General features: G+C 28.1%; 2 protein-coding genes across 5 annotated transcripts; one reads left to right on the top strand and one right to left on the bottom strand.

The window, feature by feature from the left end:
* The first annotated feature begins 1696 nt into the window (after positions 1-1696).
* LOC109792933 (Regulator of chromosome condensation (RCC1) family protein) lies at positions 1697-5692 on the top strand. 4 transcript variants are annotated; one of them, XM_020352414.3, is made up of 7 exons: positions 1697-1889; positions 2754-2793; positions 2904-3187; positions 3493-3842; positions 3948-4349; positions 4541-4928; positions 5154-5692. In XM_020352414.3, exons 3-7 carry the CDS (start codon positions 2963-2965, stop codon positions 5394-5396), a joined length of 1608 nt encoding a protein of 535 aa, XP_020208003.1. In that variant the 5' UTR covers positions 1697-1889; positions 2754-2793; positions 2904-2962; the 3' UTR covers positions 5397-5692. The 4 variants fall into 4 exon arrangements, with proteins under 4 accessions (XP_020208003.1, XP_020208068.1, XP_020208132.1 ...); XM_020352479.3 differs by having other exon boundaries at positions 2901-3187; XM_020352543.3 differs by lacking the exon at positions 2754-2793.
* Positions 5693-10022: 4330 nt separating this feature from the next.
* Positions 10023-13248, bottom strand: LOC109800646 (proteasome subunit alpha type-1-A). Its single transcript, XM_020361448.3, has 2 exons — positions 12636-13248; positions 10023-10695 (listed from the first exon to the last, which is right to left on the bottom strand). The coding sequence occupies exons 1-2, from the start codon at positions 12984-12986 to the stop codon at positions 10204-10206; spliced, it is 843 nt and encodes a 280-aa protein (XP_020217037.1). The 5' UTR covers positions 12987-13248; the 3' UTR covers positions 10023-10203.
* Positions 13249-20397: the final 7149 nt, after the last annotated feature.

Here is a 20397-nt window from a genome sequence, read left to right as displayed (position 1 = left end):
TTGTATTATGTTAATATAAATTAAAATATTAATTTTAAATGATAGTATTTTTAATTATTATATATCTTTAATTATTATTTTTAACTATTTTTCTTTTAAAAAATATTAGTTTAGTCTAAGCATTTTATAGAATGAATATTTATTGTGTATAGCTCAAATTTATAGTAAATTATATATATATATATATTATATTTAAATATATAAGTTATATTTATAGTTATGATAAATAATTTACATCATAATATAAAATAATTCTTAATTATTGATAATTTATTTTAAAAATATTAAAACTAATTTATAAATAATTATAATAAATAAAACTAAATTATATAAGAACAAAAATCCCTAAAAACCTAAAAAAAAAGTTTGCTAAAACTCTCTCAAACAGTATAAATGTTTATATTTAATATGTAAAGATTGATTTGATATGATAAATAAAAATTAAATTAGATATAAATTTAAAAATTTTCTAAAATTCTTCTTGTCAAAGAAAAATTAAAAGAAAATCAAACATAAAATAACCTTTCATATTTTATATAAAGAAATTGGTTTAATAGTTTTTAAAAATTTATTAATATTTTAAAAAATAACCTTATATCATAATATAAATTATTCATTATAAATATAAAATAAGTTTACATAATCAATTTTTTATATTATAAATTTTAATCAATAATATGATTTAGTTATTAAAAATACATTTATCTATTATAATTTATTTTATATATAGATTACACATACTAAAATATAGTGATACAAACATCTAGATAGTAGTTGCACAACATAGTTATTTGTTAAAGAAACTAAAATAAAGTATTAAGTTTTTATTTATTTATTAAAATAATATTAAGTTAGGGTTTACCAAACCTGGTTGAAGTTGAGCTGAACCAGGGTTATAGTTGTATTGTAGCATAGGAAGTCTAAAAGGGTTAGCTTACGTGTGAGATACCCACACTGATATAAATATTAGGATGCAAGCATTTCCTATTTCACTGTTAGAGCGACACGTCATCACCACTTCATATACATATTTAAAAAAGAGAAATTCTATAGTACCCATGTTATTTGAGAGGGTACCGGTACAGTTTTTTATATTTTATATTTTTAATAATTTATTTAAATAATATTTATGATATTTTATTCTTTTAATTTTTAAATTATTTTATCATTTTATTTTTATTTTATATATTCTAATTTATTTGTAATAATATTATTATATATTTAAATAGTTTAATTTTAATAATTTTTTAAGTATATTTTTATCTTTTCACTTAAAATTTTGGAATTTCTATATTTTAATTTTAATAATTTGTTAAGTATATTTTTTGTCTTTTTGTCTTAAATTTTTGAATTTCTATATTTTAATTTTAATAATTTTTTATGTCTACTATTTATTAATTTTTTCTTTTTTAATATTTTATAATATTATTGAAATCTTATAATTTTAAAGTTTATAATTTTATCTTACTTTTTATTTTATAAGTATAATTTGAATTATTTATTTTATAATTAAATTAATTTTTTTAAAATCTTTTATAAATTTACATATAAAAATGTATTGAAACCCCTCGATCTTTGAGGGTACCGTAGTTACTCTCTTTAAAAAATAGAAAAAATATATATATTAAAATAATATGAAAAAAAAAAGAAGAAGAAAGAAAGTAGATATAATAGAGAAGAGAAGATAAAAGCTAAAATCATTCATTTCATTTCATTCATTCACTCTCAACAAAACTCTCTCTCTCTCAATCTCCTTACCTTGCAAGCACCCCACCACACACTGTCCAACGTAAACCGATCAAAAACCCATAAACGTGAAAAATTATTCTCCTGGGATTCTCCTCCACCGATGCAGATTGAATTTCAGGAATCGTGTGTGTCTGCTATATGTAATCACCCTTTCCATGTTTTTATTCATTCGATCTGTGACGATCATAATGCCACTCATCGGAAACTTGTTGATCATGTGATTGTGTTCTTCTTCCCCCTAATCCTCTGTTTTTTTGCTTTTTTCTCTTTTTTCTTTTACCTTTTTTTTTCCTTTCTGGTTGCGTATTCGGCAAGTGTACTTGTTGAAACAATTATATGATCTGGGAAAGTCACAAGAAAACAACGAAAACAAAAGAAAAATTAAAAGTTTTTTTTTCACATACCCTTGAATAATTGATCGCAAGAGTGGTTCCTATTGCAAGCCCTGTTTCTTGGTGTTTGGTCATGGACGATTTTTTTGCTGGGTAGGTTATTCGTTTTGATTGGGGTGATCTCACCTTGATGAATTGCGATGACTTCACGTGAAGAGAGATTTTTAACTTTGATAACAAAATTGGAAAATTCCTTTCTTTTTGTTTTGGAATATCCCACCGTTTGGGGGAATGAATACCATACTTCCCCTCAAAGTTTTCGTCTTTGGATTCACTTTCAAATATTCTGTTTACTTTCTGGTTTTGCATGTTTTTTTTTTCATCTGGGTCATCTAATACCTAAATCAAGAATTTTATACAACTATCGGTGTGGATTTCCTTCTTTGGCTCTGAAATTTTTTTATTTGGTAGTTATGATTTTTTAATTGTTTTGGTCTTTTTGATCTTCCTCTCTCATAGGAGGATCATGATTTGTGGGTGTAAATGCATGCCTTCCGGTGATTGTAGCTCATAATTGATAATGTCACAATAAGTGAAGACAAGTGGTCATATAATTCAATTTCCTTTTTTGTGTCACATAATGGGTTTATGTAAGTATGTTTTTGTTTGTAGGTTTGAGACCTGAGATTTGCTAGTCAATTGTGTTTTTGAGGTACACACTTTTGCAAACTAGTAGAAGAGTTTTTCAGTTACTATAAATTAGAGAAAAAGATAAATCAATTAATGTAGTAATAAATTTGCACATATTTTCATAATTAGCAGAAGCTTAGATCTTTCCTTCTGCAAAAGTTTTGGGCACTGCATAAGGTTTGGCAGTGCCCATGGATGCCACAACCAGCGGAACCCCTACTATCCAATACCATAACATCCCTGATCAGCCAATTACTGCCATTATTGCCTCTCCACTTCCAACATTTCAAAGGCAGCAACGCCATTGCTTTGGGGACTCCACTCCTGGAGAGTTTCCCTTGTCTGCTAATCCTTCCATTGTCCTTCATGTCCTCACAACATGCAATTTGGACCCTCAAGACCTTGCTAAACTAGAGGCAAGTGCCACTATGCTTTTTCTGTGCTTATCTCCATTTCACGAGAAATTATTACATGGTTCAGACAAATATGGTTCTAATTAATCTCCTCATGACATAATTGAGTTTTATTAACTCTTATATAAACTAAAAAACTCAATTATGTATCATGAAGAGTATGACCAGAACCATAGGATCATAGCCACATGGTGGTGCTCAATCATGAAATAATTTCTCCTTCCATTTCAGTTGTGAACTGTTCTTAAAAATTACCAAACAACCAATGTGAAAATAATGCTAGCTTTGATTTGACGTGCCTGTTGCAGGCAACATGTTCCTTCTTCAGGCAGCCTGCAAACTTTGCTCCGGATTTGGACTTGTCCTTATCCGAGCTTGCTGCACTAGACATGTGCCAGAAGAGAGCCATCTTCAAGCCAATGACAACAGAACAACGCCAAGATTTGAAGCGAAGGTGTGGAGGTTCTTGGAAGCTGGTGCTGAGGTATTTGATGGCTGGAGAGGCATGTTGCAGGAGGGAGAAGTCTCAGGCTATAGCAGGTCCTGGTCACAGCATTGCTGTGACATCTAAAGGGATTGTTTATTCATTTGGATCCAATAGTTCAGGACAACTTGGACATGGTACCACTGAAGAGGAATCACGACCTCGACCAATAAGGTTGGAACATGTGGATCATATTGCAACTTACCATGTAAACTTAAGGGTCACTGTTAAGTAAACTAGTTGATTTTAAATAATTAATGGAACTGCATTGTATTTCAGAACCTTGCAAGGAATTCGAATTATACAAGCTACAGCAGGGGCTGGCAGGACAATGTTGGTTAGTGATTCAGGAAAGGTGTATGCATTTGGAAAAGACTCATTTGGGGAAGCTGAGTATGGAGTTCAAGGTTCTAAAACGGTTACATCTCCGCAGTTAGTGGAGTCTCTTAAAAACATATTTGTTGTTCAAGCTGCAATTGGTAATTTCTTCACAGCTGTATTATCGAGAGAAGGCAGGGTTTATACATTTTCGTGGGGTAGTGATGGCAAACTTGGTCACCACACTGATCAAAGTGATGTGGAACCTCGCCCTTTATTAGGTGCTCTTGAAGACATACCTGTAGTGCAAATTGCTGCTGGATATTGCTACTTGCTTTGTTTGGCTTGTCAACCAAGCGGAATGTGAGCTCCAACTATATTCTGTTTTTCTTTCATATTGCTATTTTTTTGTTTAAAAAAATTAAAAGAATAACTCTTAATGTTAAATTATATGATATAAATTTGAAAATTCTTTAAAGCATGCTAATCTGTCAAAGGGAAAATACAATTTTTCTAATTATAAATATGCTGATTCTTATTCTTAAAATTTATAGGTCAGTATATTCTGTTGGGTGTGGCTTGGGGGGCAAGCTTGGACATGGATCAAGAACGGATGAAAAGTACCCTAGATTGATTGAACAGTTTGGGTTGCTGAACCTCCAACCCATGGTTGTTGCAGCAGGTGCTTGGCATGCTGCTGTGGTGGGGCGGGATGGTCGTGTTTGCACATGGGGATGGGGTCGATATGGTTGCTTGGGGCATGGGAATGATGAGTGTGAATCAGCACCTAAGGTGGTGGAAGCATTGAACAATGTCAAAGCTGTTCATGTTGCCACAGGAGATTATACAACCTTTGTAGTGTCTAATGATGGTGATGTGTATTCATTTGGGTGTGGAGAATCTGCTAGTCTTGGACACAATGCTGTTGGAAATGATGAACAGGTCTGTTTTGTTCTGCCTTTTAAAATGTTTGACATGTTTGACACATTTTCTTTCCCTTATTTTTTGATTTTGCACAATCATAACACCATGAGCTCTAGCAAGTGAATACAATAATTGAAATTTGTAGAAGTTATAAATTATATGCTTTGTATTCTTTAACATTTTCAATTATAAATTATATTCACTTCACATAAAGTAAACTATAATGTGATTGTATTTGTACAGGGTAACAGACATGCAAATGTGTTAAGTCCGGAACTTGTTACCTCACTGAAACAGATCAATGAACGGGTGGTGCAGATTAGTCTGACAAATTCTATATATTGGAATGCTCATACCTTTGCCCTCACTGAATCAGGGAAGCTGTATGCATTTGGAGCCGGAGATAAAGGACAACTGGGAATTGAGCTTGTTGCTAACCAAACTGAAAGGGGAAATCCAGAAAGGGTTGAAATTGATCTCGGTTAATTGTTCGTGCCTTAATTCTTTGCTTGTCATCTAATTTATGGTCATGCATAGCATTTAGTATTTAAATTCCTTGTCTATTTTGTAAATATAATCAAAGAATGCATCCTGAAGGTCCAAGGTAGGTAAAAGCTAACAAGGGCCTTAGCTACTGTGGTTGTTGATATCATCACTCTTAGGCTTCATCCGGTTGTTGATAGTTGATACATTGGTGAAGGTTCATTTATAGTTTAGTTGAAACAGTTTGTTAAATTTAGCATTCATTTATCATCAAAATCATCATGGTTTGGATTATTTAATCTTTGTATTACTTTGATAAAGAATAGGTGTTAGTTGTTTTAAAGACAAACTTTAAAGAAGATTTTTTTTATGACATTATTAAGTTTTCAAATCAAATGATGATATGCAATTTTTTTTATAAATAAATTGCATAAAAAATATTCATATATCATTGTTTGATTTTAAAATTTGATAGTGATGACAAACTCGATAGATAGAATGAGGGATGAATGAATTATTAAATATTTCACATTGAATAATTAAAGTTAAATTATTTAGATAATTAATATAAATTTCACTTTTTATCTTTGGTTTTAATTTTTAAAATGATTAATTTTAGTTGGTCTTTAATATTTTTTCTTGAGATTAAAGAGGTGTTTACATGAATAGAATGTCTCATGTTTATAATTTTGATAGATTACATCTTTTTTTTTTTTAGACAAATGGTGATTAGAATATTTGATCTTAATTATTCTTTTTCTTTTTCTTTTTTTATCAATTAAACTCTAATTTTCATTTTAAATGTTTAAATGTGAAAATTATAATCATAACTTTATTTTTTCATCCCTTATGACATTGTGTCTATAATTTTATAGAATTATCTGTATTCTATTATGTGGTTTTTTTTAGTAGGGTTATTTTTATTATTATATTGTTAAATAATTTTGATTTAAATGTGATGTTTTATAAATTTATTGTTATATCAAAAGTTTTTATTTTTAAATCATATATATATAATTTTATATTAATTTGTTAATTTTATACTTCATTCTTATAAAATAAAATTAATATAATATATTTATTTTAAAATATAAATATTATAATTATCTTCAAATTGTTTAATTTTAACACAAATTTGATATAAATATAATATAAAGTTGTAATTAATTTAATAATTAGATGATCAAAATTTATATTTAATATAAATTTATTGAGTAGTGTGATAGTTAATAAAAATTATATAGTTATTATTTGAATCTTTTATATATATATATATATATGTATTTTTTTTAATTTTAAAAATAATAATGTGTTAGTTGTCATGATTCACCAACACATACAATAATTTTATAAAATTATGCAGTTTAAGTAGATATTTACATAACTACATTTTTAAATACTATATTAGTTGTCATGTAGAGATTCACTAACATTATGTGACAATAGTTTTTCTTTTTAGAAACATTTTTATTTCATTCAAAATAATAACAAATAATTAATTTGATGTTACAATAGATTTGTTTTAGTCTACATTGCCATAATTGTTTACTAGATTAATAAGATTTGAATTTAAAACTGTGTACGCTATTTATATTTTTTTTTCCTCTACCAATTTTAGTGGGTTAGTTTGTTTAATTTATTAATTTATTTAGAATTAATGTTTTGTATTTAATATTTTCAATAGTGGTTACATAGATTTACATAATTTCCTTGTTTAAACATTATCATTGTAGTTTTTTTTCTCTCTTCAAAATGCTTCAATGTTGAAAATATTTCTAACATTTCTTTATTTGTTATAATTAATGTTTTTAACATTTTATTATTAATATTGACAAGAATTTTTATTTTATAAATTTTAATTAAATATTAAATATTTATAAATTGATGTATTTATTTATTATTTAAATTATAGATTGAATGAAAAATCATGTCATGAATTTTCATTATTTAAATTTGTAATTTAATTTAACAATAAAAAGTTAAATTATTTGAACTCTTCTAATCAATTATAACACATTTGAATTATATTTATGAAAAAAATGTATTTTTATATTTCATGCTTCAAATGTAGTGAAAAATATAACATTTTAATTCTTTTAATTGTGGTTTAAAAAATTCTTTTAATTATGTCATTATTTTCATTTCTGTTGGAGTTTCAAGTATCTCTAAAATTATATAAAATATTAAAAAAAAAATGGTTCAGTAATACTTACGCAGTTGATTTAATTTTCACAAAATGGTTATAATAAATTTAAGTAATTTATATGCTCTAATTATAAATTAAAATAAGATGTGAACTATAAAAATATTAATATTGCTATGATTGTCATTATTTGTTTAATATTTTTATAAAATTGTTTATTTTCTTATATTTATCTTTTTTAGTAATTCTTATAAATAATATTCTTGATATTATTATATTATTATTATTATTTTCATTAATTAAAAAAGTCAGACTAATTTATGGAATTGGTAAGAATTCAAATTTGTAATAATGAGTGTGATTTTAGTTATTTTTTATGTACATTTTTTCAAGTATCTCTAAAATTATATAAAATATTAAAAAAAATGGTTCAGTAATATTTACGCAGTTGATTTAATTTTCACAAAATGGTTATAATAAATTTAAGTAATTTATATGCTCTAATTATAAATTAAAATAAGATGTGAACTATAAAAATATTAATATTGCTATGATTGTCATTATTTGTTTAATATTTTTATAAAATTGTTTATTTTCTTATATTTATCTTTTTTAGTAATTCTTATAAATAATATTCTTGATATTATTATATTATTATTATTATTATTTTCATTAATTAAAAAAGTCAGACTAATTTATGGAATTGGTAAGAATTCAAATTTGTAATAATGAGTGTGATTTTAGTTATTTTTTATGTACATTTTTTTATAAAAGTAAAGTATATGTGAAAAAAATTATTTATTTAATTTAATTAACTTTTACCAATGTGTATATGACAAATAAATAAATATCCATTTGATAATTTGTCTAAAATATTATTTTATAAAGATGTCATAGTAATTTACAAAAAAGAAATTATCATAACATTTTAAATCATCATATTTGTTGAACACGCTAGAAACTGAATTGAAGTCTAAATATACAAAAGAAATGGTAGTATGTATTTGACTAAAGATGGTGTAAAATGACATTATATAAACTTTATAAAATAAATTATATTAATATATAATATTTTGATATTACATAATTTATCATTTATTCTTGAATTAAGTCTCCTTAGTTTATTTAAATTTGACCATAAGGCTTCTGCAAGTCAAATTGAAGAAAACAATGTTATAATTAGTCATGGATGTTTTGATTAATAAACAAACTGTTGAGAACATATCAAATTAAAATTACATCATTAACTTATAATTAAATATAATATTTGTTATTATCATCTATAAACCTTAATATTTATTTCAACTAAATTTATTAACTATAATATAATCACTCGTGCATGTATTTTTATGATGCGTGAGACAAATTATTCTTTAGAAAGCAATTAAAAATGACAATAGAAATGATGATTTTACATATTGATTTCCCGACAAATAATAGAGGAATAAATGAAGAAAGCATGATAAAAATAAACTATATATTAATTCACAATAGTGTTATGAATCATCTACAATCATTTTCATGCTATGAATTAACTTAAATTGTATGTATAAGCATAAAAATAGTGTTATAATGAATAACAATTGCATGTATATATCATAAAATAATAAAAAATAAATTTTAAAAAAAATCCAGTACATGTATATAAAAATAAGGTATCAGAAATTTGGGGACGTTGTTTTCTTTATCAATCATAAGAATCTTTAAATCATTACGTAATGCAAGTAAAACAATATTGTTAAAATCTATTGAGACTATGTGAATAAAAAATGGTGAAAGTTTTACAAATCATTAGATACAGATAAAATTTCATATATAGCATAATGAAAAAATTAATCGTATTTTTTTTGAAGAGAAAAATTTAATCATAATTGCATATTATCCATCAAGAATAATATATACTAACCCTCCCATGATGACACCCCCGCTTGTCATCAAGGGGCATAATTTTGATAAATTTCACCTAATAGACAAAAAATGCTCTATATGAAAATCGTTATTACGGTTGAGTAAAATGGTTATTATAGCAGCATCTTTACTTTTAACAGAGTCATGAAAAAGCCACTCATCGAGTGGCGTGGAATAATCACAAACATTATCAAACACCTTTACACCATCCAAAATCACAAACTAAAATGACCCTCAAACCCGTAAACCCCGGATTGTATGGGTACATTCTTAAACCACCCACCACCTTTGTAATCACTAAATTATGCATTCCCCTCCCTTTCCATTTGTGCTCCTACTAGTTGGTTATTGTTGCTATGATCCTATGGACGGGAGTACACCTACAATATTAGTGTTGGCTGTGAGGAATCAGAGAGCAATGCAACTAAAAAATTGTAGGATTCACATGGTGGTGCTCCGGTGCATCATTTTGGGGTTGTTCAACGAGTTGGGAGTTTGATGAGTTGAGTCGGGGGAGGGTTAATATGGGTGCGGGGTATGCATAGAGACATTGCTAAGGAGAGAAAGAGAAACGGGAATGGGAGGAAAAAAACAGTTTATTTAAATTATTTTATTTTTTTTAATTTAGTCCCGTTGATATTGTTTTTATTTGCCACTGTTCACCCCAGTATTTTTCATAACTTGAGAAACAATGTTACCCATAAAAATTATAGAGTTTAATCAGTTTGTCCAACACCTCTAGCACTTGATTTTAAATTATCAAATTTCCATAGGAGAACCACCTTGTTCTCCAGCAGCACCACCTTGATCTGCGCCAGAACCCTGTTCTGCAGCAGCATCCTGCTCGGTGGCTGGTTGAGTTTCAGCTGGAGGGACTTCCTCCTCCTTCACAATCTCAAAAGTATCAATCAATTGTTGAACAGTTTCCTGGTCCAAAATGTGGAAGGGCTCACCAACTCCAACCACAGCAATAGTGCATACAGAACTCCTGAGCTTTTCACCTTGCAAGGACTCCCTAGTTGCGATAAGTGCATCTTTGATCAGATCTTCTCGTGAAGAGCCCATGAAATTCTCATACCTACGTTCCAAGTATGTCTTTGCAGCTTGTGAGCGAGATCCAATAGCAAAAGCCTGATATTCAAAATAGTTTCCACTGGGACAGTTGTAATAGAGGTGAGCCCCAGATTCATCTAATCCAGCAACCAGAAGACCAACCCCATAAGGACGTTTCCATGATCGCTGTGTGCAAACCTGCAACTCAAAATTGCATCACAAATACTGATGAGAAAGACATTTTTCAGTTTTAATAAATTTTGCAGATAAATTTTTCTTTCTACCCTCTTTTGCCACATAATTCTGCAGTTACAAGCACAAGCTTTGCCTCCCATACCCTATTCATTCAATTTTCTACAACTAAAACACAAGTATAACTTGTATATCATAAAACAATATAGATTAGCTAATCTAATATCTTCCTCATCGTGAACTAAACATCAGTTTCCAATAATGTAACTACTAACCACCTGAAAGAACCTAAAACCAATAAAATAAACGAGGGAAAGGATGGTTACTACTCCAGAATATGTTGTTCATCGGACTTTCTATATCTACTTAAATATCTGTAAACCCCAGTAAGAAGAATCCAGGTCAAAATACATTTATCTCTTGAATGAACACAAACTGTTCGATAACATGAACCTAACTCAACTAGGACCTTTACAAGTTACATCAACTTCAACATAACAATAATCCGCATTCCACTTCACTTTGTGAAACAGCCATCTCAGCATAGATTTGCATGACGTATTAACTATGACACAAATACATAACTTGGAAAGACGTCACCAAAAATACTACCATCCTTCAGGATTTCCTCACAGTAAACAGAAACCTGGCAAAGCCATGAGCTATTCAAATTTCAAACAGAAACTGGACCCAAAATGGCAAGGCCTTTCATCACACAACCATAATAGAGGAAGCATATTTATTTAAAATTATATATACACAACCACAATAGAGGAAGCATATTTATTTAAAATTATATATACACGTATCAATATTGCAGGCTTTGCAGCCAATTATTAAAATGCTATAGCAAGATTGTGGGAAGCAGGTTAAATATTATAATGTAAACTAAATAATTTATGCTACACATATAAATTCTCAACAAAAAAATTAATGAAAATTCTGATAAATAACAATTCATACTTGCACACTATCAACATCAATCAAGGAGAAATAAGGAGTACATTAATAATGAACCTAAAATGAGAGACTATGGTGAGATCAATAGAAAAAGAGCACAACAAGTCGGATACAACTAAGTAGAATGAGAATTGGGAAATCTAAAATAAGAAGAAAAAATTGAACATGAAAAAAATACTCCTCATAAGTATGAAGGAACAGAGGTATAAAACAGCCATAACTTTTTTATGGAATGGTCAAGGAAGAAGGGTTTCAAATCCTATTATGTTTTTGAAACAAAAAATGCATTCGAGAATAGGGAAGAAATCACGATTTTACACTAAAGACACTTGCTAAAAAATATGGGGTTTTGGAGCTTATATCTTGGCAGCACTGCTCTAGCATGAGAAAAGCCAGAATATTCTGGCTGCATTGGCCGCTATTGGAAACCACTGCTATTTGAAACTCTGAATCCATAGCAGCCTAACACCACTTTGCTCTGCTACTCTGCTATAACACCACCACAGCATCCTATTTATAACCCGCAACAATGCTCACTAAATCACACCCAACCTCTTCCCTAATACAAGAACATCCTCAAATAAAACAGAAGTTCACCCCACATCAGAGAACGAAAATCCACACTCAACCAATTACAAAGAACCGAAATCGATCAGCAACACATCAAAAACCACAATCACGGCCTCAACATCAGGCCTTCCCGGTTTCCACAACCGCAATTGTGGCCATATCAACTGCATTTGTCCGCAATTGTTCCCAATATCAAGGATCTGTAACAACAACAAAACCCTACCACAACCAAGGTTTTAAATCGCAGAAATGCTCTCGTGGCATCCATTGAAATCACGGACAGAAAACAAGGCCACAATTCAATCGCACAACCTAGAATCCAAATTAAAAGCGCAGTCCCGGTTTCAATTGAAATAACTATAAACGCGATGACATGGAGAAATTGGAAAGCGGAAACCCTAGGTGCGGTGATGTACCTGCGCCTTGTCGGCGAGCTGAACGACGAGCCTGCCGACGGGGAGAGGAGACTCGTAGGTGTAGTTGTAGTTAATGCACTCGGATCGCATGTAGCGGGAGAGGACGCGGCCGTCGGCGGTGAGGCCGGCGATGGCGACGCCGATGTGGTTGTCGACCTTGAAGATCTTCTTCTGGTGCGAGGAGAGTTCGGAGTTGGCCTTGTTGACGCATGCGAGAACGACGTGAGTCTTCGATCGGAGCCCTATCGCCGCCGAGCCCTGCTTCACCGCCTCCATGGCGTACTCCACCTGGAAGAGCCGCCCCGCCGGGCTCCATGTGGTGACGTCCGTGTCGTACTGGTTTCGGAACATTCTCGATTCTCAACACCCAAACCCTCGCACACTCACTCCCCTTCCTTCTGCTTCTTCCCTTTCTCTTTTCTTCTTCTTCAAGAACTCTCGCTCGCGCTTTCTCTTTTTGTTGCACAGGACCAGCGTTATACCATAGGGCTTCTGTTGAGATCAAGGTATATTCGTACAAATATTTAATCTGAGAGAATGTATATTATTCAAAGGAAAATGTAAAGCTTATATAAGCGTTTACATAAAAACTAAACTGCTGCATAATGCATGAGAGTTACATATATACAATGAAAAATGGCTCCCTATAAAATAAGAGATTTATTTAAAACATTAAAAACCTTAAAAACTAACTAACTAACAGCTTCAGTGTTGGACAAGTAAGGAGCATCTTCTTTGATCTCCATAGTTTGACTCTTTAGTCCACCGGCCCACTGGGCTCACGCGATTTGGATCGGCCCATCTACTTAATTTTTTTTTTGTTCACGGAATACAAATATATAATGGACCAACAAAACAACACTGATATACTCCCACCAAAAAATTAAACAAATGATGCCCCTTCCACAGATTAGTTACATTTGCCGGTATGAAACAAATTACTGATATCCTAGTTTTTTCTTCTTCTTCAAAATACTTTAATGTTGAAAATATTTTTAACATTTCTTTATTTTTTTTATTCAATATTTTTAACATTTATTATTAATATTGGCCCGAATTTTTATATTTATATTTTTAAAATACACTAATTTTTATTTTATAAATTTTAATTAAATATTCAATATTTATAAATTGATGTATTTATTTATTTTTTGAATTCTAGATTGAATGAAAAACCATGTAATGAATTTTCATTATTTAAATTTATAATTTAATTTAACAATAAAAATTTAAATTACTTGAATTCTTCTAATCAATTTATTTTTATTATTAAAATTAAATAAATAAATATTTTTTTCATTATGTTAATCATTATAACACATTTGAATTATATTTATGAAAAAATTATATTTTTATATTTCATGCTTCAAATGTAGTGAAAAATATAACATTTTAATTCTTTTAATTGTGGTTTAAAAAATTCTTTTAATTATGTCATTATTTTCATTTCTGTTGGAGTTTCAAGTATCTCTAAAATTATATAAAATATTTAAAAAAATGGTTCAATTATGCCTATGCAATTGATTTAATTTTCACAAAATGGTTATAATAAATTTAAGTAATTTATATGGTCTAATTATAAATTAAAATAAGATGTGAACTATAAAAATATTAATATTGCTATGATTGTCATTATTTGTTTAATATTTTTATAAAATTGTTTATTTTCTTATATTTATCTTTTTTAGTAATTCTTATAAATAATATTCTTGATATTATTATATTATTATTATTATTTTCATTAATTAAAAAAGTCAGACTAATTTATGGAATTGGTAAGAATTCAAATTTGTAATAATGAGTGTGATTTTAGTTATTTTTTATGTACATTTTTTTATAAAAATAAAGTATATGTGAAAAAAATTATTTATTTAATTTAATTAACTTTTGCCAATGTGTATATGACAAATAAATAAATATCCATTTGATAATTTGTCTAAAATATTATTTTATAAAGATGTCATAGTAATTTACAAAAAAGAAATTATCATAACATTTTAAATCATCATATTTGTTGAACATGCTAGAAACTGAATTGAAGTCTAAATATACAAAAGAAATGGTAGTATGTATTTGGCTAAAGATGGTGTAAAATGACATTATATAAACTTTATAAAATAAATTATATTAATATATAATATTTTGATATTACATAATTTATCATTTATTCTTGAATTAAGTCTCCTTAGTTTATTTAAATTTGGCCATAAGGCTTCTGCAAGTCAAATTGAAGAAAACAATGTTATAATTAGTCATGGATGTTTTGATTAATAAACAAACTGTTGAGAACATATCAAATTAAAATTACATCATTAACTTATAATTAAATATAATATTTGTTATTATCATCTATAAACAATATTTATTTCAACTAAATTTATTAACTATAATATAATCACTCGTGCATGTATTTTTATGATGCGTGAGACAAATTATTCTTTAGAAAGCAATTAAAAATGACAATAGAAATGATGATTTTACATATTGATTTCCCGACAAATAATAGAGGAATAAATGAAGAAAGCATGATAAAAATAAACTATATATTAATTCACAATAGTGTTATGAATCATCTACAATCATTTTCATGCTATGAATTAACTAAATACAATAATATTTAAAAACACTAACAAATGTAACATTAGTTTCCTGTAAAAAAAACATATTTGTTATGGACCAGGAATAATAAAAGAAGATAAAATGGTTCAAATCATCAAAGAAACTGGGTGATATAAGTTGACTCACTAAAATAAATAAATTGAAAAATCTCTAATCCATGTCACTTAATAATTAGTTGACAAATTGATCTATTTTAATAAGTTGATAGGTTAAAATGATAGGCAGATAAATTAACTCACATTTAATCTTCTCAAATTAAAAAGGAAATCAATTGAAATATTTTCACTTTAATTTAATTTTATTATTATTTATAAAATTGATTAGAGAAAATATATTTTTCATGCAAAAAATCAATATAATATATATTTTTATTATAAAAAGACAGTACATGAAAATGCACTAATAAAAAATATGTGATTAAAATAATATATTTTTATTTCATATAGAATAAAAATAAATATCTAAAAAATATATAATTATAAAATAAAATATTGATTTAACATAAATTTACTATAATTTTTTTTTAAAATATAAAACAAGTACAGAAAAGTCGGCCGGAGAGTTGAGCGGCCAAGTTGATGGGTTGGACATGTTGAGTGGCAAGACAGATTAATATTGATAATTTTATTTATCAAAATACACAAAAAATAAGTGGATTGGAGAATTGATCCAATAAATCTAATTCATGGATTAATATTGGTGGTTTATGTTAATAACATACAATATGAATTACAATAATTTTTTTCTTAAATAACACAAATTTGTTTAGTTTATTAAGTTCCATTCTTTGATAATATTAATCAAATGGGTATTTATAAAACAGTGAGCTAATTTAAAATAATTATTCCAATACCAATATAATAAAAAAAAAGTAACATATAGATATTAGGTATCGTCATTTTCTTTTGTAATCAAATATAAGTATAAAAAATTATAATAATAATTAATTTTACTAGTGAATCCAATTTTATATATTAAGAAAATATTGTTTAGAATAATTCAATATCTAATCTTAAAACTTTGGTCCAAGTTTTCTAGTTCAATATCTATAAATTTTACCGCACATTTTTTTAGCGCATTTTGTATGTCTAAAATTCTAAAATATTAAGTAAAAAAGAAGAAACTAAGTTAGAAAATAGGTAGTAATCATGATATAAAATATTAATCATAACATATTAACAAAATGATAATTTTTTTTATCATTCTTGCTTCATGAAATAATACAATTTATATTGGGAAAAAATGGTAAACCAAAATCCTTACATAAACTCACTCCTTAATTGATAACAACATATAAGGATCTCTAGATCATTTCTAAACCAACGAAGGGCAACATATCACGGAACTAAATTATTAGGCTAACAAACTCATACTCTCCCTAAATTTACATATAAAAAACATTGCTGAAACTTTATTACTAAAATATAAACAAATTTTAATAAAGTCGATTTCATTCGACTTTTTAATTAAAAATACTCTTAAAATAATAAATAAAAATATTATGTAAAATTGTGATTAATAATATTTTAGGAAATATAATATATATTTTATATGAAATTGTGAAAAGTAAATATATTTAATTAATTTTTTTAAACTGTATGAAATTCGGTTTTTGTTTTTTAACTTTTGTCTTATGTTCATATCGTTGTGAACATTGCACACAAAATTTGTTTTAGGTCGCCAGAAAAAAATCACCTACGGCTACAATCTCAACATGTAGAAGCTTCAATTCACTCACATTTTAATGGTAATGTATTTCTTTTTTTGGGTATAGTAAAATGGTAATGTGAATGAAATTATGTAAAATATTATATTTCATTTTGTCTCTTCAAACAGTGGGAAATAACATTTTAGTCAGTTTTAATATTTTTTATAATTCATTCATTACTTTGTCAATAGAATACATTTCTCTCCTCTTTTATGTCTTATCACCTTATTTTCTCTATTTTTCTCTCTTCTCTGTGGACATTTTATTCAGTAAGATCCTTTATGATTGTAGCCTTAAGCATACAAACAAGTCTAAATGCATGGCTTAATCACATAGGGATCAATTTTGGATATTAAGCTGTATTGAAATTTTGCCAGAATTTACTTTAGAATATGGTACCACCATCAAATTCTTCCTAGAGTTTTTTACTCAAATAATATCATTTTAAAAAAAATTTACCTAAATAAAAATTATGTAAATTTATTTCCCCAACTAGTACTATTTACTGCTCACGTTTCGGAACGGGTCGTTCTAAAATCAGAATGAGCTGTTCTGGATTAAAAAATAACATATGAAAAACAAATCAGAACAAGCCGTTCCAAAATCAAAATTAGCACATAAAAAGTGGAACCAGAACGGCCCGTTCTACTTTCAGAACGGGCTATTCTGACTTACAAATAATTTTTTTTTTTCGATTTTCACTTATCAAATACCAAAACTTAGAAACTAACATCAAATAATTAAATTTATTGAATATTAACATTATAAATATATCTAAATAAATTTATTAAAATTCAATACAACAATAAAGATCAATGGTGGCAGAAACTGATTATGTTGTTCTCTAATGTCCATCTTTGTTTTAATCTTGCTAGACTTTGGCCGACCCTTGAAAGTTCGCTTGAGTTCTAGATTTGGCCACAAAGTTGGACCAGTGTAAGTAGGTCAATAATTTTCATGTCGGAGCTCTAAACTGTCCTTCATATACCTTTTTGGAACTTGTCGAAATCATACCACATTTCATTTAGCCTTATTGTAAATCTTCCAACAAGTCAAACTTTTCTCGGATGTAATCTTCATGTCGAAGCTCTCCAAACTGTCCTTCGTATACCTTTCTGAAATTTACCGCAATCATACCACATTTCATTTAGCCTTACTGTAAATCTTTCAGCGGGTCAAACTTTTCTCAGATGTAATCTTCATGTCGGAGCTCTCCAAACTGTCCTTCGTATACCTTTCTAGAACTTGCCGCAATCATACCACATTTCATTTAGCCTTACTGTAAATCTCCCAGCAAGTCAAACTTTTCTCGGATGTAATCTTCATGTTGGAGCTCTCCAGACTGTCATTTGTATACCTTTCTGGAACTTGTCGCAATCATACCACATTTCATTTAGCCTTACTATAAATCTCCCAGCGGGTCAAACATTTCATTTGGAGAGCTCCGATATGAAGATTATTGGCCTACTTACACTAGTCCAACTTTGTGGCCAAATCCAGAACTCAAGCAAACTTTCAAGGGTCGGCCAAAGTCCAGCAGGATTAAAACAGAGATGGACATTAGAGAACAACATAATCAGTTTCTGCCACCATTGATCTTTATTATTGTATTGAATTTTAATAAATTTATTTAGATATGTATATAATGTTAATATTCAATAAATTTAATTATTTGATTTTAGTTTCTGAGTTTTGATATTTGATAAGTGAAAATCGAAGAAAAAGAAAATTTAGGTCAGAATGGCCTGTTCTGAAAGTAGAACGGGCTATTCTGGTTCCACTTTTTTTGTGCTAATTTTGATTTTGGAACGGCCCGTTCTGATTTATTTTCCATGTGTTATTTTTTAATCCGAAATGGTCCGTTCTGATTTCAGAACGGCCCGTTCCAAAACGTGAACTAGTTAAGAAAATAAATTTGCACAGTTACTATTTATATAATTTTTTTATAAAATAATATTATTTGAGTAAAAAACTCTTCTTACTACTCTAATTAATATTATGAGCAACCTTTGAAGGGTTTATTTACCTTTCTTCGATCATGTTAATTTTTGCAAGTGTATTTTTTCCCCCCTCTAGCTTAGGACCCTTTATTATCAAACAAATAATAATAAAACCAACAAACACAGACATATATAAATGAATTAAAAATATTTAAGAAATTTTAGTTTATAACTTGGCTAAGTCCACTTTACAATAACATGTTAAAATAAATTATGCCTCGTATAAGAAGATAATTATAATTTTAAGGACTAAAATAGGGATTCATTCCTTCTTTTCAGCGATCTCCTTGAAACTATAACCATTGATTACTTTGACTTTATAAAATCCTTACTTTAGTATGTAATTTTGCAGCAGAAAAAATCTTTATCTTAATTTTATTTTTCATCTGCATTTACCAAGGTAAACGTCACTTCGTAAAGTTAGGAAATAAAGTGAGAATTTCTAAAATAAATGACTAAACTTATAATCTTAAGAAATGGAGAATTTACCCTCTCTTTGCCTTTTTTTTTTTAAATAACTATTTTTAATTGTGCTATTCTTAATTTCTTTTACCAATAAAAAGTATAGACCCAATAATCACTAAGCAAAGGAAAAGGAGATAGCCCAAGTCTTTCCTTCTTCTCTGGCTTGACTTTGCAATTTGCATGAAATAATCCATCATAGAGAATGCAGTCTCTGCACCATAGTAGCATAATATAATACTGTATTATTTTTTCTTCTAACTTTATGTATGACGACGATTGAATTTTAACAAGAATTATATTATTCGTTGAATAAATTTTTTGTAAGGATTTTTATAATATATTAATTTTCTATTTGTCTATATCACTTCAATCGTCTTATCCCACACTTTTCTTTTCATCTCTACCTTTTTGTCGTATAACTTTTATATAATAATAAAATCATATAAAGCGTTGAGGCATGCATTCTTTCATAATGCAAGTTTGAAGCTTTTCATTGAACGAGTGAAACATGCTCATGTTAATTACTTGCATTGGCTAGCACATGATCCAATCATTAAAGAGAATTTTACTTTACTATTCGCATGATTTTCTTAAGGCATATGGTATATTTTTCGTTATATAGTAATATGTTCGGTAAGTCAATTTGTATTTATTTATTTATTTATCTTTGTCGTGAAGTCAGTTAGTTAATGACTTTACATTAGTTCACAAGCAACATAAGTATAAATTCATAAATATTCTCGCATTAAATTCCACTAGAAAAAAAAAAAAAAAAGAGAGAGAGAACTCTGTTAAAGCTAAGAGCAAAGGTTATTGGAAAGTTATATAAGAGCTATGATATTAGTTCATATTATAATATGATATCTAATAATTTATCATGGACTTGTTTACTTTAATCTATGCTCAATGAGCCATAATTGCTCACTTATTCATTACCCCCATATCATTGTTCATATCATCACAAAAACCG

This window comes from Cajanus cajan, chromosome 3 (assembly GCF_000230855.2).
Source record: "Cajanus cajan strain Asha chromosome 3, NIPB_CcT2T_4, whole genome shotgun sequence".
Lineage (NCBI taxonomy): Eukaryota > Viridiplantae > Streptophyta > Magnoliopsida > Fabales > Fabaceae > Cajanus > Cajanus cajan.
The sequence above is the reverse complement of the archived record's forward strand: the minus strand, read 5'-3'. Positions and strand labels throughout refer to the sequence as shown.